At 41.2% G+C, this 26910-nt stretch overlaps 2 protein-coding genes and 1 long non-coding RNA gene across 3 annotated transcripts in view; all 3 read left to right on the top strand.

Moving 5' to 3' along the window:
• LOC134205468 (pre-mRNA-splicing factor ATP-dependent RNA helicase PRP16) overlaps nucleotides 1–25605 on the top strand; it is a 75142-nt gene extending 49537 nt beyond the window's left edge. Inside the window, exon 6 of the mRNA XM_062680731.1 lies at nucleotides 25475–25605. The gene's annotated coding sequence lies outside the window, so the exon portion shown is untranslated. The remainder of the gene's footprint in view (nucleotides 1–25474) is intronic.
• LOC134208123 (uncharacterized) lies at nucleotides 233–1083 on the top strand. The gene is made up of 3 exons (XR_009978513.1): nucleotides 233–345; nucleotides 405–583; nucleotides 855–1083. It is a non-coding gene; the product is annotated as an uncharacterized LOC134208123 (long non-coding RNA).
• On the top strand, nucleotides 9346–26636 carry LOC134206724 (protein trapped in endoderm-1-like). The gene is made up of 6 exons (XM_062682449.1): nucleotides 9346–9449; nucleotides 25475–25538; nucleotides 25686–25889; nucleotides 25956–26158; nucleotides 26228–26464; nucleotides 26531–26636. The coding sequence occupies exons 1-6, from the start codon at nucleotides 9346–9348 to the stop codon at nucleotides 26634–26636; spliced, it is 918 nt and encodes a 305-aa protein (XP_062538433.1).
• Nucleotides 26637–26910: the final 274 nt, after the last annotated feature.

The following is a 26910-nucleotide window of genomic DNA, read 5'->3' as shown; positions in this document are numbered from 1 at the left end:
AACATGCAGAATGTTTCCTTTTTGCTGCTTTCCGTTTCGTTAGGGGATTCTGCTAGGGAATTTCGGGTGTACAAATAGCCGCTGTGCCGTATATTGAAAGTAAGTATTTTATAATGTTGTCATATAGCACCGGAAGATTTCGAATCATTCCTTCTTAGGGAAAACTCTTTCATGGAGCTTCCGGGGCTCCTTGATTTTTTCCACCGAAGCAACTGGGTCCGTTTTAGTTAACTTTTTGTCTTGTTTCGTTTCCGATTTAAGCTGACTGAAAACTGTAGCCTGCCTTAAAATGCATCTAAATGCTATGTGGTTATAAGCAGCAGGTTCCATAACTCGTCCATAATGGTAAGTAAATACAACTTCATGTTTTGTACCCTACCATTCATTATTTTACCCATTTATAGAGAATGGAACTTATCTCGGTCTGCACCTTGGTCTGCACAGGCACTCAGCAGAAGCAGAACATCTTTATTGGAATTGACCGCAACTTAGCAGCTCATCCTGCTTCCCTTGCCAGTTATCGAGTCGGGCTTCCGGGACAACAGCAAGCTAATGGAATAACAACCGATATTCAAAAGTCATAGTAAGAAAAGATTTGATTATGCTCAATTCAGTCAAAACTCGACTAGGGAAGTTGGTTTTCACCCCCAATTTGTACTAATTACTTCAGGAACAGTGTGCTTAGTCTCCTTTTAGTTCAGCGCTATGTAGTGTACCGCAGGACGTTCAAGTTATCATACGAATTGTGAGAAAAAATAACTTCGCTAGTCGATGATTCCGGATTACCGTTGAATTGAGTATATAATCATTATCTCTACTTCAATAGTAACAAATATTATCTTTTTCTTTAACAGAATCAGGTGTTGACCTATGGAACTTTATACCACGCACATCATTTACCAATGTAAGCAAAGCAACACAATAGGAAAGAGCAAGTGGAAATATACGACAGCATGCTAACCGTAACGCATTCCCGATGCTTGCTATCTACGCCAAGGATTTGCAAGAGTAGTATAATATCGCATAATAGTGAAATCATTCCGACGATAGCGCTCGAAGATTTTATATAGTAGACATGACGAGTGAACTGCCGACATTGTCCCAAGAGATCCGTGATATTTCGATCAGGATTCAACATGCAAGCAGAAAATAAGAGACACCTGATAACCGTTTTATTGGTCCGACTGGGATTATCTTATGCAAAACCTACCATAAGAAATAGTAAAAAAATAAAATATATTGTATTTCTATTGTAATACTGCAGTGGTTTCTATTCTAAATTCTATTGTACTTCCATGGTAAAACAATAAAAAAGGAATAGAAAACATTTACAATACATTGTTTTCTATTGTTTCGTCCATAGAAATCATCCCATAAATGAACCGTTAAGTCAATTGTTTTGCTCTGAATTTTGTATGGAAAATTTTCGATTTTTTTATTGTAAAGATACATAACAACCCCTATTTTTTATTGTAAAAGTCCAATTTACCGTTCATTTTATCGTGCAAAACCATATTTTCTAATGCAATTTTATTGTAACATTTCCATTACATTCAGTGGTAATTATTATGTAATAAATGGTGCTGTACCAGTAAAATTTATGGTTCTTCAATGATATTTTTTATCCGGGGGTCGTCGTCGTCGTCCGATGAAATTAAACGATTTTCCATCCCTTGCATGTGCTATACTGCAGGCATCAGGCGCGGGAAAAACTGCGCTGCTTCAACCGCGGTTTGATGTGATGATGAGAACAGTGGCGTTCTTTGTATTTATGTTTACCGCCCAGTCGCGAGTCCGTGTGCTGCACATCAGCGCAGAGGTTTCCAATTCCAATTGTCGGGTTTGGTGGTTATCCTATTAATTATAATTTTGCCGTAGGACTACGTCTGTCTTTTCTATCTTGGGGTACACTTTTTTAATTTTATTTATTTTTATTTATTTACTTTGTCAACCGACGTAGATAAATGAAACCATTGCAATTTCACGACGTTCTTTCAAAGTTTGAATGTTTATGAGCTTGCAGCGTGCTAAATATGATGGAAGCGGGAATGTTGTCCAACCTAATTTAAGAAGAGCAAATAACAGGAATTGTGTTTGTGCAATATACTTGATACTTGCTACAGCTCTTCGATGAACCTACACCGAATGGAGTATCCTTCTCCACTGGACTCGATCCTGGGCCAGTCGCTTCCAGTCGCCCTGAACATTGAGCGCCCTCAGGTCCTCTTCAACTGCAAAAAATCATCGTGTACGCGGCCTTCCACGAAGCCTGCGGCTTCTTCCGGGTTCTCTATCAAATATTATCTTCGCTTGACGTTCTTCCGGCATACGAACAACGTGACCAGCCCACCGTAGTTTTCGTGTTGTATAAGCTTAACAATATCCAGCCCTTTATACATTTGGTACAACTCGTAATTCATGCGACGCTGCCAGATACCGTTCTCCTGTTTACCGCCGAGTATTGTCCGCAGCACGCTCAAACACTCAGAAAGCTCTCCGATCAGCCTCCTTTAACGTCCATGTTTCATGGCCGTAAAAAGCCACCGTATAGAGGAAGAATCAGAGTAGTATACAGCGCGAATTTTGCCTTCGTTCGCAGACTACGGGACTTAAGCTGGTTACGAAGTCCGTAATAAGCCCTATTTGCAGCTGCAATACGCCTTTTCATCTCGCGGGTAACATCAGTATCACACGACACTAATGTTCCAAAATACACTAATTCTTCTGCCCGTTATACGAATCAGCCGTATCTGTTTCGCCGGAAACCCATGTTCAATCATAATTTGCCATAATTCATTCCGTTTCACTGAATCTGTAAGAAGCGGCTAGCTCAGGGGTTCTTTCCAACAGGGTCGGCGTACTCGGGAAGACACACAAAACACTTACCAAGAACAAATGAACAAAGTGAACCAAGACCGTCTATCAAAATAAATAAATTAAACACGGCACAGAACCAATACTTTTGAACATAGTTATATTAACTTAAATAGTACATGGATTTAGGGGTTAGGGAAGGGCTTGAAGGTGGCAGGCTTGTGAATGAAGGGGCTGTCGCACTGGGTAGTGGCGTCCATCTTGGTGGGGACATGCAGTCGATAGAGAGAGTGGGAATCTGGTTACCTTGGTCATTGGAGGTATGCTGCAACTGATGATGTGTCGTTCGGGGGGGATTCGGGAGCTTTGTCCCGACGTTCCACGGGCTCGAACACGGGGTAGTGGCTCATCGGATATTGGGTACTAGTGAGCGGGGAAGCCCGCGGACCTCACAAGCCCCTCACCTCCAAAACGTCCACCACTACTATCCGTGCCGTGTGGCCTGGCAATGACGTACGGCTCTAGGACCACCAGCTCGGGACTCGCCGGAACCTCCCATAAAATTGTCCTCACTTGTGGTTCTGGTGATTGTCGAACTCTATTCCCGGCACGAAAATTCACTCTTCTCCTCGCAGCTTTTATTCCTTCGCCATCTTTTTCTCCCGATCTTTTCCCTCACCCTCCTCTTGTCCTCCTCCTCTCCTTCCTCGCTTTCTCGTCCTGTCATCATTGTTTCTCTTCTCATCCCTCTTGCATCCAGACAGGCAACATTTACGAATAATCGTGGAAGGGATAGGAGTGGATGGGATGCGAATCGTTTTAATTTAAAAGGACAGTTTTTTTGAATCGATCGTTTTTTTTTGTTTTAGAGTATATTATTTAAAGTAAAGTTATTAAGTTAATCTAAATAATTATAATTTCAAATATCATGATATCTAAGATCACATTGTTTACCAGTTGTTGGTAACAAATCGTACGCCGCACATAGGAGTACGCAGTGTAAAAGCGTGGCCAAAAGTATGTCAATCATTTTTTCATCTGTAAGTGCATTCAATAGAAACAGCAAAGTATATTTTTTTGTTTTTATGCTGTTTACATTCATCTAGCAATGAAGTATGACCACTGGCGGCGTCAGTTCTAGATCAACATTTGAAAAGGGCGTAACAGCCAAAATTCAATCCTCCTGATTCTTCGTCCACATATATAGCTCTATATGAAGACGAAGAATCAGAAGGAATAAATTTTGGCTGTTACGCCCTTTTCAAATGTTGATTTAGAGTTATTGTTTTTTGATAGAGCACCACTTGGCGCAAGAACGCTGCCTTTGAGAACTACAGCGTGCTTGCGGCGAGTGGTGCCCACATCTGGCTCCGTCAATAGGTATGATCTTCCTTTATGTTAATCTAGATTCTTCGATTATTACTTAATTACTTAATTTTCCGAAATGATGTACTTTTTTTGTTTACTTCAACAATGTAAATTTGTCATCGAAATATGTTAAAGTCCGGGATAATGTTTTGTTATATCAAATGGAGCAGACATAATAAATACAAAATGCAAATCAATCGATATGTTTCTTAATAATCTTAACATCCAAAAAAAGCGAATGCTTTATGGATCGGTATGTTAATCAAAGTCTCACTCTTCTTTGAGAGTGAAACATAATTTAGGTGAGGTTTGGCACTCGAAACCATGATTTTTTCTACCATTTTTAAGCAAACTTCGCTATATAACAATGAAAATAGTAAGTAAGCGTGAGTAAGCGTGAAATGTTTTTTATGGAGCTTATTCAGGAAACTCCAATCTTTCCAACGCTGACAATTTTGTTGCTTGGACTGGTTTGGAACCTAATCAAAAGTTTTATTTTGTAAAACATATTATTGTAAAATGCTAGAAAAAAGCTAGCAATTAATATCATGATTATGGATCACCTGAATAAGTTTTCAGATCGAATCATACTTGAAAAAGCTTTAAATACCCTCATTATTGATACCTATAGTGATTTTCATCTTGAAATTAGATAAAAATCAAGAAAAACAGGATAAAGCGTGAACATTTTTCAATGCAAAATTACGATAAAACTAGCATTGAAATTATGGTGAAGTTTTGACACCCAGCATCGCTTACAAGTAACCAATATTGTTTCAAAAATCCCATGGCAAATTAGTATCACTATTTGAGAATTCAAAAACGAAAAATAATATGGAAAAATCTATTTTTTTTTTGTTTTTGACTTTTGGCCAGGATTTGGGCTGAAATACTCCTCAGTGCGCCGCCTTGAAATCAATAATCAGATGACGTGCCTGCAAGTTGTACTCCCGGAATTCATCAAGGATTTGTCTCAGGGTAAACATTTGATCCGTCGATGATCGGCCCTCACGAAAACCGGCTTGATATTCGCTGACGAAGGGCTCTTCAAGCGGTCTCAATCTGTTGAACAGAATACGGGACATAATTTTGTACGCCGAATTAAGGAGGGTTATTCCTCAATAATTGGCGCACTCCAGTCTGTGCCTTTTCTTAAAGAAATGGCAAAAGAGGCCGTTCAACCAGCTAGCAGGCAATACCTCGTTTTCCCATATTTTCGACATAATATGGTGCAGAACTTCATGAAGCTGCTCACTGCCATGTTTGATAAGTTCAGCCGGGAGCAGGACCTTCCCCGCAGCCTTATTATTTTTCAGCTCTTTAATAGCTTTTCTAACCTCATCTAGTGTATGCGACTCCACAGCTTGTCCATCGTCGCTAATATTTATTCTGTACACCGATGCACCGTTACTTCCACTAATCAACAAAGTCTCGAAGTGTTGCTTCCACCTGGCAGCCACTTTGTTTTTATCTGTCAGCAAATTCCCTTCTTGATCGTTGCACATGACGGGAGATGGCGCTGGCTTTCTCCGCACACCATTTACAGTCTCATAAAACCTCCGCATATCATTCTGCTCCATTTTTTCCTGTGCCTCACTAATCACTTGTTCTTCATATTCTTTCCTCTTCCTGTGGTGGGTTCGTTTTTCGGCTGCTCTTTCTTCTTTGTACCGATCTCTATTCGATGTCGGGTAACCAACATCCGTCTTCTCGCAAAGTTCTTCTCGTCTGTCACTTTCTGACACTCCACATCGAACCAACATGTCCTGGGTCGCCTCTGTGCAGTGCCTACCACTTCTCATGCTGTTGTGCTCATCGCTCCATGGATCGACTCCCATAGATCGTTGATGTTGTCGCTAACGTTGATTGCACTTATATCAATTCTGCTTATTTTTCCTTTATTTCGGACATATTTGAGGATGTTGTCTTTTAGGATTCTGATGCCCTCCATTCAGGGCCGGATTGAGGGGGCGCCTGGAGGGAGGGGGGGGGTGTGGCCCCGGGCCCCCACAAATCTTATGTAGCAAAACCAACCTTTTTTGTACATTTTGGGGCCCCACAAGCTGTCGGCCCCGGGGCCCCTTCTGGCTAAATCCGGCCCTCCACTGAAAGCCAGACGAGTGGCTTCAGCGGCGATGCGGCCATGTTAATTCCTTTTCTACGGTTGGAGACTCAAAGTCAATCCAACTGTGAGCTACTATTCGATTTCTTGATTGGGTTAACCTCCGAGCCGTTTGCTCAATGTTAATAAAGCATTAGCAATTCGCACAAATTATATTGGTTTGAGGACTATATTGATTTGGGACTAATCACTATCTCGTAGATGGAAGCAATGCACTCTCCAATTAGTCGAGATTTGCCATGCCCTTGCGAATGCTGAAGAAGGAGTAGGATGGTTAGTTGGACACCTGCTTTAGAAAGTCGCAGAGAACTCAACTACCTCTCATAGGTGTCACGGGAGGTTTTTAAATTGTTAGTGTGGAAGGTTGTTTACAGTAGGAATCGTTATGGTAAAACGTGAAAAACAGAAAGAGCTAAGATAGAAATACAAAGTAGGAAAGGGACGAATCTGAAATTGATCCCACGATCTCCTGCTAATAAGGCAGAAGCGGTAGCCATCAGACCACCGAGCTCGTATCAGTTTGCTGAATGTTAATAAAGAGACACAAATTATTATGGCAAATACCATCCATTTCGTACAGCTACGTGGTCCTATGTCACCTTTGCGTACAAGCCTTTACCTGGTATTCAACAAGAGCCTGGTATTCAATATTATTTGTTCTTTCACTGTACGGTCCAGTAAAAGGCAATAATGATGTCATTTCTTCTTTAAAAACAAGCATTAGACAAACATTTATGAAATTCTTTCGCAAACATTTCGCATTTATTCGGTTTATGGAAAACGTGCTTTTGTGTTTGTCCGGTACATTTGGCGAGAAATCAGAAAACTTGTTTAATGCGAATTTTCAAATTTTGAACTGAAAACCTTTTTTTACACAGTATGCATCCCCCGTGTAAAGAAATTATCGGGTGTATTGTATTATGCCCTCAAAAATTAAAAGAAAAAAAACTCTTATATAGTTATTATTGCTTAATCATTGAATGACCCTACGACGAAATGGACTTACAACGCTGACACCGATCAACGAGCCGATAAAAAGAGTTTCAGTTCCATATGATAAACACAATATCACCAACCAGCTACGGCCTTGACTAAGGAAATTCGGCATCGATTTAGTATTCTCCAGTAGAAGCAACCAACTCAAGTCTTTATTGGGTTCAACGAAGGATAAAGTAGTTAAATAAGGCAGGCGTTTATGAAATAAGTTGTTCCCAATGCAAAAAAAAAATCTATGTAGGCCAAACAAAAAGATCATTTAATGTAAGGTTCAAGAAACATATAGCGGAAGTAAGTAAGGCGAAAAGAGAAAACGATAAGACATTACATTACGAATTTAGATCTAAAGTAGACGAGCATGTGTATAAGGAAAATCACCCAATTGCGGCATCAAATATTAGAATCTTATGAAATGTCTCTAGCCCGTGGAAGCTTGATGTAGCTAAGAGTTTGGAAATCGTAGTGAATAGTATAGTATAGTAGTATAAATAGCGTAAGCTGTGATTGTTTTCTTCAATTCGAGTCAAGTACGAGACACTGAAGACGGCCTCACAGTTGAGGTCGAAATACGTATCTGCAAAGATAACAAAACGTAGTGGAATTAAATGGAAAGTACTAAACTTGTCTTAAACGGCTGATTTTCAACTTTATTTATTGTCATGGCATTTGCCAGTTGCAACTACCTTCCCCACTCTGTAGCAGAACAGTAGCCCAAGGTTTGAGAACGTCTATCCAAAAACAATATCCAGCGTCGCAACGCAATCTTAGCCGGCATCCCATCAGAGGAGCGCACTGCTGCTCCTGTTGCTGCCACTCGATCGCATTGAATATGATTCATGTGGCCTCTCGTCTCCTCTTATGGTCTATTTTAGCTGAAGTGGCGCGTTGTTGTCCATATTCCACACGCGCCCATCAACGTCATACTGGGTTGAAGTATTCGGTTTCAAAGAAATTGTGTTTGGCTCGTAAGCTAAGTCTAGGGCCAGTAGCAGCAGCAGCAAAGGTTCCACTAATTTACGTCCGCGGGATGTTTTGTACATTGTGTTGTGTTTTGTATGTAGTCCATGTCACGATCCGGCCGCGATATAGAATGCAACGTTTAACGTTTCTCAGCTGTTTCTGCAAGTTTTCAGAAGTCAAGAGCTGTAGAAACTGTGTATCGTTCTCGGCTAATATCAACTTTCATTGCGTCACTCACTGCCGCTGCTGGAAGAAGCGGTGCATGTGCATAGTTTAAAAATACCCTCAATTAATTAACTATTTATTTATTATTGGCACTTAACCTGACGGTCACTCGTTCATTTGGTGGGCTTCGTATCACTCCGTGACATAGTGGCATCATTGGGGTGCTGAAGCGAGAATGCAGACTTGGAACGTGAGTGATAGTAATTATGAATGTGCCGCCTTGTGAATCATCATTCTAAGTAACGTCTAAGGAGCAGGAATATTTAAAAAATTCAATTGAAATTGTTTTGTAAGCACGATACATCTGTACAAGCTGAAAGCTCAAGTTGCTGTTGGAATTTCAGTCATATTTCTTAATTGACAGCGATTAATAATGGCATATCAGGTATCTAATGAGCTCATAGTAATGACAATTCTAGTTTTGCATATTCGCCATAATCAGAAAATGGATACAAAACGTTTGATCACACTTTTTTAAATTCTTATCATTGTGATTTTTAACATAAATTATAAGTTCATACACTTGCTCCTGTTTTACTCGAATTCATAAACAAATGAATCGGTCTCAAGTTTTGCCATTTCATTTCCTCGTTAACGATTTCAATATTGTTTTGCCAATATTACACCACTTTATGCATACTGGATAATAATACAGCCCTAATTGTTAAATTGCTGTGCCGAAGCGCATTAGTCTTCTGACGAAATAATCCCAAGCTCATAAATGAGAAAATTCCCTTTGAGTACTTCCACCCAATATGACATGGGATTCCCTAATGCTTTGATCGCAATCGTACAAACCAATCTAAGTTCCATTTGCTGGTGAAAGCTCGCTCCGATAGAGAAAAAATATCAACACAGAAATGCCTTTAGATAAATGTCGCACGATCATTCACTGTTTGCGCGTTTGTGATTCAACAACCGACCGAAATGACTCATTGATCGCCCATCACCTCTGCCGAGGGAAGTGAGTCAACCACGTGTGCCATTCGGTAATTTGCTTCTGGAGTGGCGGTGATACACCTCATTCGTGTGGACAATCCAGGTACCGCGCTGACTAGCAGATATCATCATTCTGCACTATTGCATGAGTCAAACAAATCATCGCTTCTCGGAATTGGTTACTTCCAGCTCCAGATTGTGATTGTTTACAAAACGGAATCTGGCTAAATGAACTGGATATTGTTGAAAGAATGAAGATATACAACGACGAGATTTGTGATGAATAAAAGGAATCACATGTACGAATTGTCTGAAATGGGAAAACGCTGTACATTTTAGTTCAATCGAAGTGTACTGCCTAATTTCCGGGTGACCACGGATTGGAGATTTAATTACTATGTTTGAAACTCGATTTGTGCATATGCACATAATGTGAAACATTGAGTTAAAAAATGGATTGGAGGTAACCAGTCCGAAAGAAATTGTAAATACATATAATAATTGATTTTCAAAGTATGTAAGGTCATGGGAGGTAATGTTAGCCTAGGATGTAACGTTGGCTCATCACACAAATTAATCAGATAATACGTCGTTTTGTAGAAAGATATTTATCACTGCTTCTGTGTATCAAGTGTATCAAGCATGTTTTAGTTACATTACGCTAGATTGATGCACTTCTTCAACTGATAAACGCAATAGACTTGCGTGAAAATCACGTTGACTCGGTTTTTAGCAGCCACTTAAGCAGACAACATGTGAGTTTTTTTTCATTTGCCAAATAAAGTAGTTTTCTGAATAGTCTTTCATATTTTCACACATTAGATGAATGAATAACAATCACACTTTTTCAGCATTCATATTAAATTGACTATTTTCATTGTAGTATAGCGACACGACATGTCTGTGTATGTGTGTGTGTTTTTTTTCTTTTACTGTGTGCACAGTTAAAAATTCTGAACATTACACGCCATGGAAATATTTAAACGCTTATTTTTGTGTTCAATAACCTCTAATTTTACATCCAACTTTTTCTTGTATGCAAAATTGAATACAAGCTCCATAGTAACGACGACCTGTAATTTTAAAAAGTGATGGAAAAATGAGTCGAATCGAACGGAGCCTTTTTGTTACATCATATATGCTGTAACATTTTTATACTGTGTGTTTTTTAATGGAGGGGGTATCTGCTCAACAGACTTCCTGGGTTGGACGTCCAGGAAGTGCGGGGTTAGGCATCAACAGCAAACGAGGGAGGCAGGACTACATCCCCGACCCGCTAAACCGTTTCCATTGCCGCCAAGCCCATCTTCTCTTCAGTACAACCAGAAAGTAATGCTTCAAAGGAGGGCCAGGCCTCTTTGCGGTAGGACCTATTCACCAACACACTGACTTGCCGACGCGGTGCCTACGCCTGCCCCAGCCTGAACGAGGACCCTTTTCCATCCTCGGACTTGGAACCCGCCCGGTTAACCGACGCCGCGAAAGCGACGATACCATGTTGTTCTTCACGTGGCCACTTGTTCAATAAAAATGTCGAGTTCGGGCACCGGTATGACCCATGAAGCCGACTCCGAACCCTTGGACCACCTCTTATTTGGGTAGTGTTAAGACCACATGTGGCGAGCATGTGGTCACGCATTGTGCGAAAACGTGGGCACACGAACAACACATGTTCCGCCGTTTCCTCTAAACCTGGTGTAGATACTGTCTGAAGCAACCATGGCCTATAAGGACCTGGGTCAGGTGGAAAGTGATTTCCCCATGGCGCCTCTTGATCCACGTACAGTAGACGTTCGATAACTGCAAGTCATTTAACTGCAATGCTTTTTAACTGCAATTCGATAGTTGCAACAGTTTTGCAATTATCGGACCGCTAAACTTCAAACTGATGTCAAACTCAATGACAGCTGCATTGCGCTGCACATTTAGATGCACTTTTATTGCATCTGACATCGATTGACAACCGTTTGACGTCTAGAATGCGTTGCAGTTATCGAATGGCATTCGTTAACTGAAAAGTAAACATTTTGCAGTTACTGAACCTATATCCGGTATCAACGGTGTCAGGCCATTTGGCTGAAGGTCATTAGGCCTTCTTCTTCCTCCTTCCTTCTTTCTTTGTCCTTCTTTCTTCTTTTTACTTCCTTCTTCTTTCTTCCTTCTTCCTTCTTCCTTCTTCATTCTTATATCTTCCTTCCTCCTTCTTCCTTCTTCCTTCTTCCTTCTTTCTTCTTCCTGCTTCCTTCTTCATTTTTCCTTTTTCCTTCTTCCTTCTTCCTTCTTTCTTCTTCCTGCTTCCTTCTTCATTTTTCCTTTTTCCTTCTTCCTTCTTTCTTCCTTATTTCTTCTTCCCCCTTCCTTCTTTCTTTTTCCTTCTTTCTTCTTCCTTCTTCCTTCTTCCTTCTTCCTTTTTCCTTCTTGCTTCTTGCTTCTTCCTTCTTCCTTCTCCCTTCTTCCTTCTTCCTTCTGCCTTCTTTATTCTTCCTTTTCCTTTTTCCTTCTTCCTTCTTTTTTCTTCTTTCTTCCTTCTTTCTTTTTCCTTCTTCCTTCTTCCCTCATCTTTCTTCCTTATCTTTCTTCCTTCTTTCTTCTTCTTTCTTCCTTTTATCCTTTTTCCGTCTTCCTTCTTTTTTCTTCTTTCTTCCTTCTTTCTTCCTTTTTTCTTCTTCCTTTTTCCTTCTTTCTCCCGGCTTCCTTTTTCTTTATTCCTTCTTCTTTCTTCCTTTTTCCTTTTTCCTTCTTCCCCTTCCTTCTTCCTTCTTCTTTCTTCCTTCTTCCTTCATCCTTCTTCCTTTTTCCTTTTTCTTTCTTCCTTTTTCCTTCTTCCTTCTTCTTTCTTCCCTTTTCCTTTTTCCTTCTTCCTTCTTCCTTTTTCCTTCTACCTTCTTCTTTCTTCCTTCTTCTGTCTTCCTTCTTTCTTCTTCCCTCTTCCTTCTTTCTTCTATCTTCTTTCTTCTTTATTCTTCTTTCTTCCGTTTTCTTCCTTCTTTCTCGCGTCTTGCTTCTTTCTTCCTTCTTCCTTCTTCTTACTTCTTCCTCCTTTTTCCTTATTCTTCATCCGTTCTACTTCTTCCTCACTTCGCACTACTCATTTCTCACTCCCCAGTTCTCATTCGGCCTAATGGCCATTCGACCTAATGACCGTTCGGCCTAACGACCATTCGGCCTAATGGCCTTCGGCCTAATGACCCAGCATCGGTATCAACCTATGTGTCCATCTACCCTTAGTGGAACTGTCCCACGCACGCCGCCATTTGTCCATTGAGGCCAACCTGATAGTCCTACGGATGCCTCTCGTGCCGCGCATTTCGAAGCACTCTATGTCTTTACCGATAACGATGTCAATAGGCAGCATACCGGTGATGGCGCAAAGTGCATCGTGCGACAAGGTACGGTATGCACTCGCAACTCTTAGGCACATCCCTAGTAACATTTTGGTTTTATGCTGGTTTTATCACACTCTTGTAGAGTAAATTATGGTCTTCAAGAACGTTATAAAACCTAAAATGTTACTTGGGATGAGCCTATACGTACTTTCTAACTTCGTTCTGTAGCAGTTAATACGCAGGGCCGTGCCCTAAGCTGCCCCCCAATACCTCAGTATGGACAGAGGGACACTAGCCAGAAGCTTGCGCTTGCTGGCATAAACCGCAGAGCTATTGGACATCATCCGGGACAATGCTACTATAGCTGTGGATGCACGCTTGCAGGCGTAATTGACGTGGCTACCAAAGGTGAGCTTGATGAAGCGTTCAAAGGTGACTTTTTCGATTTTTATCCTGAGTTTTCAAATGACGTTTGCGTCAACCATCTGAATGTACACGAAATTTGTGATGCCCTGAAACATCTAGATGGGTCTAAGAGCTCCGGACCCGATGAAATACCTCCAGTGTTTATTAAGACTCTAGCAATCGAATAGCCATTCGATTCGGAAGCAACGCACAACTGTAATTTTTATTTTTTCAGCTTTGCTGCGTCGCAGCATGCGAAAAAAAAAATAAAAATGACAGTTGTGCGTTGCTTCCGAATCGAATGGTGTGCCCTTGAAAACGCGAGTACTTTGAAAAGTGGATTCCGTCAGGAGTGACCTTAATTATTCTTTGGATGCAATGGATAGTGGTCACCATGTAGAAGCCTTGTACACAGATTTTAGAAAAGCTTTTGATCGCGTTGATTTACCCATGCTTTTGTTCAAACTGCAGAAGATGGGAATTCAACCAAAACTTCTTCATTGGCTTGAATCGTATCTAACAAGTCGTGTTCAAATTGTAAGATACAAAGGAAAATTATCAACCCCAATACAAGCCTCTTCTGGAGTTCCTCAAGGATCTCATTTAGGTCCATTACTTTTTATTTTATTTGTAATGACCTTCCTCTTGTGCTTCATAAATTGAATGTCTTAATTTATGCAGATGACATGAAACTTTTCCTAAAAATCAAAACTGTCGAGGATATCGATACATTCAAAGATGAAATATTGGTATTCCATACATGGTGTAAAAAAAGTCTTCTACAGTTGAATATAAAAAAATGCAACTTAATAACCTTCAGCAGAAAACGAAACATACTCAGCGCAAATATTAGTTTTGATGATCAGAACGTAGTAAGAAGCAATAGAGTAAGAGATTTGGGAGTAATATTGGATTCAAAACTCACTTTCATCGATCATTATAACTTAATTGTAAGCAAATCCAACAACATGTTAGGTTTTATAAAACGATTCTGTTACAATTTTCAGGACCCATACACAATAAAAACACTATATACAGCTTATGTAAGGCCAATCTTAGAATATTGCAGCATAGTTTGGTCCCCATTTTCAGCTATTCATGCCAACAGAATTGAGTCAGTTCAAAAACAATTTTTATTATATGCACTACGAAAGTTAGGGTGGACCGAATTTCCATTGCCACCATATGTAGCTCGTTGTAAGCTCATCAATATTCATTCACTGAAAGTGCGTCGAGATTTAACAATGGTAACTTTTATAAACAATATTGTTTCAAACAGAATTGACTCAACGGAGCTATTATCAAAACTTAATTTCTATTAAATTAATGATTTCGTGTGTGTTACTTCTACGTGAAGTTAAACCATATCATTAATTTTTATGTTCCATTACGATCTTTACGACATCGTCAAATATTCTCCGTAAATTATCATCGAACAAACTATACTAAATATGGCCCCATGAATCAAATGATGATCACTTATAATAAACATTGGGACACTATTGACTTATCGATGTCCAAAACACAGCTGAAACAGATCTTCTCTCGTATTATAAGCTAATGACACTTTACAATAAGTTTAAACAGTATCAACATTATTTAATGTTATTTAGAATAGTTAAGAATACAAATGTAAATAGGTCTACAATTATGATTGACGACAATAAATAAATAAATAAATAAATAAAAGTTGCCTGCCCTTATCCCTTATGCTCCAACTTTCGGTTGTTAACAACAACCACCTCAGTCTTGTCGTGAGCCAATTCTAACTTCCTGGAACTCATCCACTCCTCCACAATTGCGATCGAGTGGGCTGCAGTCAACTCCACCTCTTCGATCGATTCGCCGTAGACCTCCAACGTAATATCGTCAGTGAAGCCGACGATTACCATGCCCACATGGAACTTCAACCTCAAGACACCGTCGTACATGACGTTCCATAACACCGGACCCAGAATGGAACCTTGCGGAACCCCTGAGGTTATGGCAACGCACTTCCGCCCCGCCTCCGTGTCGTATACCAGTACTCGATTCTGTAAGTAGCTTCCGAGAATCTTGTAAAGGAACTCAGGAATTCAAAGACGCAGGAGCGCATCTGCAATAGCTGCCCAACTGGCACTATTGAATGCATTCCTCACGTCGAGAGTCACTACTGCACAATAGCGAACTCCCCTCCTCTTACGCTGGATAGCTATCTTCGCGGATTTGGTAACCGACAAGATAGCGTCTACAGTCGACTTACTCTTTCGGAAGCCAAACTGGTTACTCAATAGGACATCCGCACCCTCCGTACGTATCAACAACTTGTTGAAGATGATCTTCTCGAGCACCTTCCCCGCCGTATCAAGCAGGCATATTGGTCTATATGCCGACGGATCCCCCGGGTGTTTTCCCGCTTTTGGCAATAGGACCAAGCTCTGCCTTTTCCATGCTTCAGGGAAGACTCCCTCGTCCAGGCTTCTCTGCATGACAGATCTGAACATCTCGGGAGCCTCAGCAATGGACGCTTTGACGGCCATGCTCGTTGGCACTTTGACACAGCAGGCTTTTTTGCTTGATCTAATTTCAGTCTTCAGAGCGGCAGCCACGAACGCCACCCGTCGTTCAACACGTTCAATGTACGCCAATGATAGCTTGCCACCACATCGATCCCGCTGGATTCGAATGCCGAGGCAGTGTGCGGCCTTGCCCAAGTTCTTCATTTTAAACGTAATTGTGGAAATGTAGTGGATAAGATTGGCATTAGATGTTATGATAAAATTATTATAGCAAAATGCCATTACCATCAATCCCTTGAAATCTGCATTTGACATATGTTCTAATCATATGCACTCATTTATTGAGTAACTCGAATCAACGTGTATTGAGCTAATTTGGGCTCCATGGTAACGCACAAATGTTTTTGGTTTTCTCGAGTTCGTGTCAGAACGAATCGACGACGGAAGTCAGTTTGCTGAGTATTGTTGCGGCGAACGGTCGAGCTTAGAAACCTCGTCCGGTCACGACAATGACGCAGCCGGTAGTGTTGGAATAGTGATATTTTTAGTCGGTTGAGCTCCCTGTTTTATCTAGAATTTCGGAATATCGGTGTCATCGAGGTCAGGTAAGAAAGGAAGGAATTGTTAGAAATAGAAGATAAGATGCAAAATTACTTAAGATTGCTATCGTCCCCGGTAGGCTCCCTGATGGAAGGGCAGAGGAGTAGGCCGGGTGACAAGAAAGGTGCAAAAAACAGATGGCACATTGAGGAAAACAAAAATTAGAGGCAAAAAAGTTGGCAAAATGAAAAACAAAACAAAAACAATGAGAAATGCTAGCGTCTCCGGTAGGCTCCCTGACGGAAGGGCAGAGGAGTAGGCCGGGTGACAAGAAAGGTGCAAAAAAAAAGATGGCACATTGAGAAAAACAAAATTTAAAGGCAAAAAAGTTGGCAAAATGAAAAACAAATAAAAACAATGAGGAATGCTAGTGTCTCCGGTAGGCTCCCTGACGGAAGGGCAGAGGAGTAGGCCGGGTGACAAGAAAGGTGCAAAAAAAGATGGCACATTGAGGAAAACAAAAATTAAAGGCAAAAAAGTTGGCAAAATGAAAAACAAATTAAAACAATGAGGAATGCTAGCGTTCCCGGTAAGAATGCTAGCGTCACCTGACGGAAGGGCAGAGGATGAAAAAAAAATTTCAACGATGAGAAAAATAAAAATTGGACTAGGTTGGAATGGATTTTTGATTGTATTTGAATTGGTTTTGGATTGAGCTGTAGGATTAGTTTTGTATTGGATTGGATTTTGATTGGATTTTATTTCTTATTTGGACTGGATTTAGATTGGATTTATTGGATTTGGATTGGATTTTGATTAGGATTGGATTTGGATTGGATTCGGAATGGATTTGGATTGAATTTTGATTGAATTCCGATTAGATTTGGATTGGAATTGGATTAGATTTTATTTGGATTGGATTTGATTTGTATTGGATGTGGATTGGAGTTGGATTGAATTTGGATTGTGTTTGGTATGGGATTGGATTTGGATTGGATTTTAATTGAATTTGAATTGGATTTGGATAGGATTTGGATTGGATTTGGATTGAATTTGGGTTGGATTTGGATTAGATTTTATTTGGATTGGATTTAATTTGTATTTGGATTGGTTGTGGATTGGATTTGGATTGATTTTCTATTTAATTCGGACTTGATTCGGATTAGATTTGGATGGGATTTTGATTGGATTTGAATTAAATTTGAATTGGATTTTGATAGGATTTGGATTTGATTTGGATTGGATTTGATTTAGATTTTTTTGGATTGATTTTGGATTGAATTTGGATTAGATTTTATTTGGATTGGATTTGATTTGTATTGGATGTGGATTGGAGTTGGATTGAATTTGGATTGTGTTTGGAATGGGATTGGATTTGGATAGGATTTGGATTGGATTTTAATTGAATTTGAATTGGATTTGGATAGGATTTGGATTGGATTTGGATTGAATTTGGATTGGATTTGGATTAGATTTTATTTGGATTGGATTTAATTTGTATTTGGATTGGTTGTGGATTGGAGTTGGATTGGATTTGGATTGGTTTTGGATTGGATTGAATTTGAATTGGATTATATTTGGATTGGAATTCGATTAGTTTTGGATTGGAATTGGATTTGGATTTTGATTTTGGATTGGACTGCATTAGGATTGATTTTGGATTTAATTCGGATTAGATTTGGATGGGATTTTGATTGGATTTGAATTAAATTTGAATTGGATTTTGATAGGATTTGGATTGGATTTGATTTGGATTTTTTTGGATTGATTTTGGATTGAATTTGGATTGGATTTGAATTGAATTTGGATTGGATTTGGATTTAATTTTGAGTTGGATTTGGATAGGATTTGGATTGGATTTAGATTTAATTCGGACTGGATGCGGATTGGATTTGGGTGGGATTTGTATTGGATTGTCATATTTTCAATCGAAGATTGATTCATAAGAATTGGTTAATAATGTTTATCTAGGATCAAAGATATTTGTAATGAGGGCACCTCAATGAAATGTGCAATAAAACACCTCAAGAGTAGAGGAGGGGGAGAATGTAGTGGATAAGATTGGCATTAGATGTTATGATAAAATTATTATAGCAAAATGCCATTACCATCAATCCCTTGAAATCTGCATTTGACATATGTTCTAATCATATGCACTCATTTATTGAGTAACTCGAATCAACGTGTATTGAGCTAATTTGGGCTCCATGGTAACGCACAAATGTTTTTGGTTTTCTCGAGTTCGTGTCAGAACGAATCGACGACGGAAGTCAGTTTGCTGAGTATTGTTGCGGCGAACGGTCGAGCTTAGAAACCTCGTCCGGTCACGACACGTTGCATCAAGAAATGTTTTACCTTCAATTCTTCAATCGTCGATCCTTCGTGAAAATCAATAGGTCATTCACGTATATCGTCACAAAGAGCATCTTCTCCCCATCCAGCATCCAGTACAGGCAGGTGTCCACCCGCGATATCTGCAAGCCAAATTCTCGTAGCACCTCGTCTAGCTTCGCTTTCCATACTCAGCTTTATTGCTTCAAGCCGCACAATGCCATCTTCAGCTTGCAGACCTTGATATTTGAATACATGAATCCTTCGGGCTGAACCATTACGACGAATCACCCAGTTCGCCTTGCAAGAATGCGTAACCACGCCCATCTGATCCACGTCCAAGTCGTACTACGGGAGCGTAGACTTCCTCGTAGTCAACGCCCGGCTTCTGTGAACACCCCTTCACGACAGGCCGTGCCTTGTAGCGCTCCGAACTTCCATCAGGTCCTCGTTTTATCGCAAAAACCCACTTGTTTCGAATGGCTTTGCGTCGCTTGGGTAGATTTGTTAACGTCCAGGTCTGGTTTTCGCTCAGTGATGCCATCTCTTGCTTCATCGCCGCGATCCAAAAATCACGGTCAGGTCGCCGCATGACCTCGTCGTCGTTTTGTTGAATATCCTCCGCAATCGTCAATGGAGTAGATGGCTGGGTGGATTTACCTGGACAAATGCGCTCCCGACCGCTGCGCCTCAACCCTTGTTGACTTTCTTGACTTGGTTTTGATTGTTGCGGTGGGAGCGCGTGATGGCTATAGGCATCTTTAAAAACATCGCTAGATGTCTCCAGCGTGTTGTTACTTGCTACTTCTTCATCCTCATAATCATTACTGATTATGTGTTCGTTATGTGAGACCCTGCTCGTCCTCGTTAATCACCTCCACGTCACATGATCTCGAACTTGTGACCCTGGTACTCGAACTTGTGGGAGGTAAACCCGGAATCCTTTTGTGTCCTCGCAATAGTCTACGAAAACACCCTTTATCGCTTTCAAACTTCCTGCGCTTGACCTTTGGAACAGGGACCATTACACTCGTACCGAAAACTTTCTGATGCCTCAGATCAGCCGGTCCACATTTCTTCAGGTGTCTTGTTTTCAATGGATCTAGTTGGTGATCGATTTACTAGATAAGCTGCCGTCGATATCGCCTCCTCCCAGAATTCTTTCTGCATGCGCGCATCGTTTAGATCCCCAGCATGCTAACTATTGAGGGCCGCACAGCAATTTTGAACTATTAAGTATTATATTTACAACATTTGTTTTTCATTCCATGAAGAATTTTAATGCCTTATTAAAAAGATTTTTTATATCTTGGCGGCCTGTTCCGTTTTTCATCTCTCTGAACATAAAATCATCATATCGCGAAACAAAGAAATAGAACACCAATTTAGTCGCTCTTTTTTGCTAACATGGGTGCTCACTTAACTAACTTATATTGAAAGCAGTATTATTTTAGGGCAGTGTATGACAACATTATTTAAATATCAAGTTCAACATTTAGCTTGTTTGAATGGATTAATTTGCTATTTTCATAGCCCCGGGCAATACCATCGAAGTTGTTTGCTATTGGCCTTTGTGACATCTATGAAGTGATAAATTCAATTAATTCTGCCATTCTGTTCTGGAGTGTATGGGCACGACATCTGATGACGGATGCTATCTTTCTCCAACGTCTTCCGGAATTCGTTGTTAACGTACTCTCGCCCATTGTCAGTCCTGAGAAGTTTGATTTTTCTATCTGTTTGCCGCTCCGCCTTCGCTCGAAACAACTTGAAAGTTGAATGCAGCCAGGACTTCACTTTTGGCCTTTAGAAAGTAGACTGCCACTCTTTCGCTTGCATCATCAACGAACGTGGCGCCTGTCATCCAAGGAAGGTACCTCCACTGGACCGCAAAGATCAGAATGCTCCAGTTCCAGCATTTCAGTTGCTCTGGATTCGTGTTTTGGAAATGGTCTTCTAGATTGTTTTCCTTCCAGACAGACTGTACCATTCATCACCTTCTCTGCTTGGAAATCCACGCCATCGGACACATTCCTGAGCTGTTTCAAACTTGAATCATTCAGGTGGCCTCCGATGCCTTAGCTGTATTCCATTTACCAGAAACGCTCGCGCCGGCTGATTCAATCGATTTAGGCTGCTTTCTTCCTTACCAGTCTTACCTTACCTTGTCTCGTCGATAGATTAGTTGCCAATTTGGGAATTTTTAGCACTTCGTGAACATCGATCGTACCATCTGGAATCTGCACTACGACCGCTCCTTTCGCCAAAGCCTCCATGCTGCCATTGTTCGCGGTCCCCACCGCGTGCTGCAATACTGTTTCGTGAACGAAACCCTGGTTCTTGCCACATTTGAAGCACGTCTTGTCAGGTTTCTTCTTAGCATGTGATTTTAATTTGTTCGAATTCGTGCTTTTCGTGTATAGTGCCCATAATCGTTGCTGTTCAATCGTCCCCTCTTGAGTTTCACATCTTGAAGGATCTTTGCTTTTACCGCATAAGTCAGATTCGCACCTGAGGCCTCCAATCCCATAATCATGGGTTCGTAGTGTTCTAGTAGCCCCATCAGCAGCAACGCCACCAACCACGAGTCATTCGCCTTGAACCCAATCGAAGCAAGCTTGTGGCTGGTACTCATTAAATCGTTGACGTAATCCTTCACGCTGGAACATACAACCAGTCGAATAGAGGTCAACTTCCTAAGTAGCCCAATCTTCCTCGTCAATCCGGAGTCTTGAAAAGCTTTGGTAAACTTGTTCCACGCTTCTGCTGCATCCGCCGCATCCTGGCCGAGACTGCATTTATAACATAGACCAATACGTTATAACTCTCCAGGCTCAGGCAGATTGTATCCAATACACGCAACTTCACATCTACGGGAACCTCTTCTCCGGCCATAGGACTTACAACGCATCAGCTACCTGCACGGATTAGGATCATTCGCATTGCTAACGTCCAAGTGGAGTAATTCTCGTGTCCCTTTAACTTCTCTATGACCGGCATCACAACGGATCCCGTTGCAACTCGAATGCTTCCTGCTTCAGGTCGACTGCCGTTTCCGCCGCCAGATTGAGAAACAGAACTTCTCTCATTGGTGATGTCATCTTCAATTTTCAAATTTTCTCCGGTTACCGGCTGGAACCCATAACCTCTAGTAGAGCTTGATAAAATGCGAGCTTCAGGTTTGAATGTTAGAACAGTAATGATTATTTATTGAAAATTTCGGTTTTCTTGTGGTTTCTTTAGTTGGCGGGTATGTTTCATAGCGGATGATGGTCTGGTGAGTGACGTGCTAATGTCGATGATGGGCCGAATGCTCCAGCCTGTATCATCCGACGATGCTCTTTGGGCTGGGATCTCGATAAAGGGGACGGCAGTAGCTCGACCGCATGGAGATTGTTCACGAACGTTGTTGAGCGGTGTGGGCACAAGAACTGGTTCACAAGCAGCACACCACCTCAAGCTGGGCAATATGACTTGGCCGTGTTGGACGGATTAAAGGTAACAGAAGTGGATTTTGGACCCGAGTGTCTGACTACGGACCAGGGGTCTCCAGAAGCCTTGCGAGCAAAGGCGTAGGATTGCCAATCCGGAGATGGCGAGTTTGATTCTCGGTCCGGTCTAGGATGGGTATAGTGTACCCATTGTACTTGCCACACAAGGTACATACTCATGTAATGGCGGGCATAGAAAAGCTTTCAATTAATAACTTAGGAAATGCTAATATAATACTAAGTTGAAAAGCAGGCCAAGTTCCAGTTGGAATGTTGTAAGTAACAGCTAGCTCAGGGCTACTCTTTGGTTCAGGGCCGGCTTTCACGTACTTGGAGGACTCCAGATATGCAAAGTGGACATCGACACATCAAAGGACAATCGCATAGAGACGGACTTGCATGCATACCTAAGGCTCATAGTCTGATAAATAATAAGAAATTTGAGATTTTCATTTTACCTTATTTTTTTTTATTCAACGTGCATAGGAAAGGTAGGGGGGGGGAGAGAGGGAATAAAGGGAACGATGCGGCCGATCAGCTACTGTTGGGGCCCTTTAACATGCGACGGGGAACGAGATTGAGAGCATTGACATACCTGGATCTTCGGGCAATGTACCGATCGAAGAGGTGCTCACGGTAGGGGGAAACCACATCGGTTACAGTCACTGACGAGCGGGGGCGAACCCTGTCGGGCCTCGCCTCGCCTCCTTCTCTGCTTGGAAATCCACGCCATCGGACACATTCCTGAGCTGTTTCAAACTTGAATCATTCAGGTGGCCTCCGATGCCTTAGCTGTATTCCATTTACCAGAAACGCTCGCGCCGGCTGATTCAATCGATTTAGGCTGCTTTCTTCCTTACCAGAAACGACAAGCTCACCAGACGTTCAGCTGCACACATTTGTCCGCAGTGAATTTCCAATTTTGGGTACCGAAAATACCGGTTTTAGAGACGGAAAATACCGGTATTTTCGGTATTAAAAATTTTGCTGTCAGTATAAAAATCTGACTTTTTCTTCAATGAACATTGTTGATATCGCCCAGTCCAGTAACGGTACGAGAAGTAGTAGTTCTTTTCCGTAGATCACCTATGAAAAACGAATTTCTGCAAAAATATGTCCGTCCTGAATTCAGAAAAGAATTTGAATTAGTGGCTGATGCCAAGGCACGCTGGAATAATTCAAGCCCTCGAACATGTTCAAGCTGTTGTGGAACTACTGCTCTGTGAGTTTTGCACTCTATATGAAGCCGACGTGGCGTTCCAATTTACGTTGGAACTATTATCAAATCAAGCAACAGATATTTCCACCACTATTTCGATGCTTTTATAGAATGAATCCAAGAGAGACGATCCAAATACGCCGATCTTTTTGCTTTTTTGAATAATTCTGCCGTGAAGCAATTAATCAGAAACGATTTTGGCATTTTCTTCAAGGCATCCAGAGCTACTTTGATTAGGCATGCGTATGGGATCTTGAAGCTGTTGTGTACCGATCAATGTACTGTACTGCAATGTACCGATCGAAGAGGTGCTCACGGTAGGGGGAAACCACATCGGTTACAGTCACTGACGAGCGGGGGCGAACCCTGTCGGGCCTCGCCAGGATGCCACCTCCTTGTCTACCGATTCCCGCACCTAGACCGTGTATAGCCACCCGAAATGACGTGGGGGACTCGGGTATCTATCTGCACGCTCACGTTCGGTATTTTCGATGACTTGGCAATTCTTCTCCCGCTTTCTCGACGATACTCTGCTTGAATCCTCTGAGCTCGGCCACCGGTTTAAATTTCGTCCTGGCTGCTATTACGTTGGTCAGCGTTCAGTGCTCACGGTAGGGGGAAATCACATCGGTAGCAGTCGTTGACGAGCGGGGGCGAACCCATCCGGGCCTCGCCAAGATGCCACCTCCTTGTCGACCGATTCCCCGCACCTAGACCGTGTATAGCCACCCGAAATGACGTGGGGGACTCGGGTAACTATCTGCACACTCACTTCCGAAACATCGGGGGTTGGATAAGGCTCCGACGACGCTTTCTGGTAACTTGCTGCTGTCTTCCCTGGAGCAATGCCACTAGCTTCTAACACACGCGGAACAGGTGTCTTACACGTGGGTATATGGCTCTGGAACACTGGGGTCACTGGTTGGTGGCGCAAACACGGCTCACCGATTCTCTGGCCCAACCAGAAGGCTTCTGTTGGGTCGGGAGGGAATATAACTTCTTCCGAACTATCTGTACGAACCCTTTAGATTCCGATTTCCCAAATACTTAGGACCACTACTCCGTTTCCACGACACACGTTGTCTCTTTTTATCAAATCGCGGGGTTAAACACCCCATCCGTCTGACTTGCTTCGTGGTTCTTCTCCAACTCCTCGTTCATCGGTTATCGTCCAACCTTTCTGCCCATTAGCTCTCATCTCTCTTTCGTTCTCTCTCTCATTCCCCTGACCGTCGACTCCCGATGATTCCGGAAATGGGTAAACGTTCCCATTCCAATCCGTTGGGGATGCTAGCCGTGCTCCCGTACACTCAGCAACCGAATTAGTAACTAGTTAGAATAGGTTTAGTATTATTTTTTGTAATGACCCCTAAAAAAAACTACACAAGCGCGTTTTACGTTTTTTTTAGTTGTGTCTAATTAAACTTCATGCTTAGTTTTACAAATTCAATCAGTTAGTAGGTTAGTACATATGTGTTAAACAAAATTTAACAATTTTTCATATATAGTATAAACCAAAAGCAAAATCGAATATAATTCAAATGTTTTTTTTTTTTTTTTTTTTATTTTAATGAAATTGGAGCTTTCCTAAAGACTAATTACGACTTGAATTTCAGGGTTAGTAAACAAAATCTAGCTTTCTAATTAAGGTTAATATTTTATTGGGAAAAAACACACATATCAGCCTTTAGGTGATTGTTCAAGGTCAATGACCGGTAACAATGTAGAGCCATTGAAGAAGAAGAAGAAGTCTGACTGCGGACCACGGAAGCGGATCTTGATCACCGGAATCGGCTTCGGACCACGGAAGCGGATCTTGGTCACAGGGCTCTGGTTATGAACCACCGGTTGCGTGTTGATGGCTTCTGGAAATGTGGAACTGGCCACCAGCAGAGTCGGCTAAGGACCGGCGTTCCATTGTAAACACTTTTCTAGAATTTCTTTTTCAAAAATGATGTTTCTCACAATGAGCGATTACCCACTCGACTTCATTATCTTCAAGTTTGTATTTAGGATCTTAGAATTAGACATAAGAGCGAGTTAATTTCAGAACTCAAAAAGGCTACAATAAATGAATGAATTAAATACTTTATTCCCTGTTAGATGTGGATGTAAAAGAACAATAGATTGATCAATGTAAATTACAGTATCGCTTATACAACAAGTAGGAATTAATTCGCTTATTCATATGTTCATATTTACTCATATTTAAATGTTTTTTATTTGTTTATTATTTTTAGGAAATCTCCTCACAATCACAGCGCTGCTCAAATATCACAAACTTCGGAAACATCCAACTACGGCGTTCGTGCTTTCACTTAGTGTATCAGATCTCTTTTTCTGTGCAGTTAATATGCCTCTCACGGCAATAAGGTTCCTTAATCAGGTAGATTATCTGTTCGCCTGAAATATAATTATTGTTGCCTCCAATATCTGTTATATATTTTTCAGCAATGGACACTGGGTGAAGACTTGTGTAAAGTGTTTCCAGTATTCTTCTACGGTAACGTGGCCGTTTCCGTGCTAAGCATGGTAGGCCTCACCATAAATCGGTATACGCTGATTCTACATCCTAGTCGATATGCTAAGATCTACACTCCAATAAGCTTGTGTCTTCAACTGTTCGCGATATGGGCATTCTCCTTCGGAATTATGGTGCGTATGACTGCTTTTATTTTCGGCATTGAATTGCATTCAATAATTCTTGTACTTACTTTTTAGCTCCTTCCATTATTCGAAATATGGGGAACACTAGGACTTGACGAAGAGACATTCTCTTGTACGATACTAAAGAAAAATGACACATCACCAAAGAAGTATATTTTCCTGTTTGGGGTTCTAGTGCCCTGTATAATCATTTCAATCTCTTATTCGTGCATATTCTACACAGTACACAAGCAACGAGCAAAGCTTAAGGCTCACAAGTAAGTTTTATAACACAGTCCCTCATATTGAACCAATGACTTAAATGTTTATTTCTTCTCACAATACAGCTCCAACTCTTCGGGGAGAATTGAATCCTTTTTCCGAAGCAAAGAAGATTGTCGGCTCACGCTGACACTGCTGACCATTTACATATGCTTTTTGGTATGCTTTCTGCCACTAATGCTTGCCAACGTGATCGACGACGACGGATCGTATGCGAATCTCCACGTGTTTGCCTCGGTGCTGGCGTGGATGTCAGCCGTCATCAATCCATTCATCTATGCCATCGGGAGCCAGAATTACAGGTAAGATCTTATTACACAGCAATTCTGTTCACGCAGGTTAATTAACCCTTTGTTTTTCTTCCCTAGGCACGCGTATACCAAACTCCTCTCAGAACTTTGCTTCTGGAAGACTAATGTCGAACTGCGATCGTTCGACGAAGTGAACAAATCTCGGACGGTAGATCATTTATAGCACATCTTGGTGATAATTTATGCAGCGATAAAAAGACTTAGCTTTAAACGAAGAAATAACCGAGCATTATTAGTTTAAGAAATTGAACAAAAGAAATCCCACTTTAGAAGAAATAAAATGAAGAAATAAAACACGAGTTGTGTTACTTGTTGTCTGGGGCTGGTTTCCCGCGAAATTAACACGCTGGTTATCTGATCACAGTAAATCATGGAAACTGAATATTCAAAAATCTTGTTCTTTACAAAAATTCTCTCCATTTTCCATGGTTGTATTA

Source organism: Armigeres subalbatus, chromosome 1, assembly GCF_024139115.2.
Source record: "Armigeres subalbatus isolate Guangzhou_Male chromosome 1, GZ_Asu_2, whole genome shotgun sequence".
NCBI classification, from domain to species: domain Eukaryota; kingdom Metazoa; phylum Arthropoda; class Insecta; order Diptera; family Culicidae; genus Armigeres; species Armigeres subalbatus.
The sequence above is the reverse complement of the archived record's forward strand: the minus strand, read 5'-3'. Positions and strand labels throughout refer to the sequence as shown.

Bases quoted from the DNA above. Each gene is read 5' to 3' on its own strand.
- LOC134206724 (XM_062682449.1), top strand. From the start codon at position 9,346: ATGCCTTTAGATAAATGTCGCACGATCATTCACTGTTTGCGCGTTTGT. The intron at 25,539-25,685 runs GTTCGTGCTTTC...TATATTTTTCAG, and splicing joins CGGAAACATCCAACTACGGC to CAATGGACACTGGGTGAAGA. The intron at 26,465-26,530 runs GTAAGATCTTAT...TTTCTTCCCTAG, and splicing joins ATCGGGAGCCAGAATTACAG to GCACGCGTATACCAAACTCC.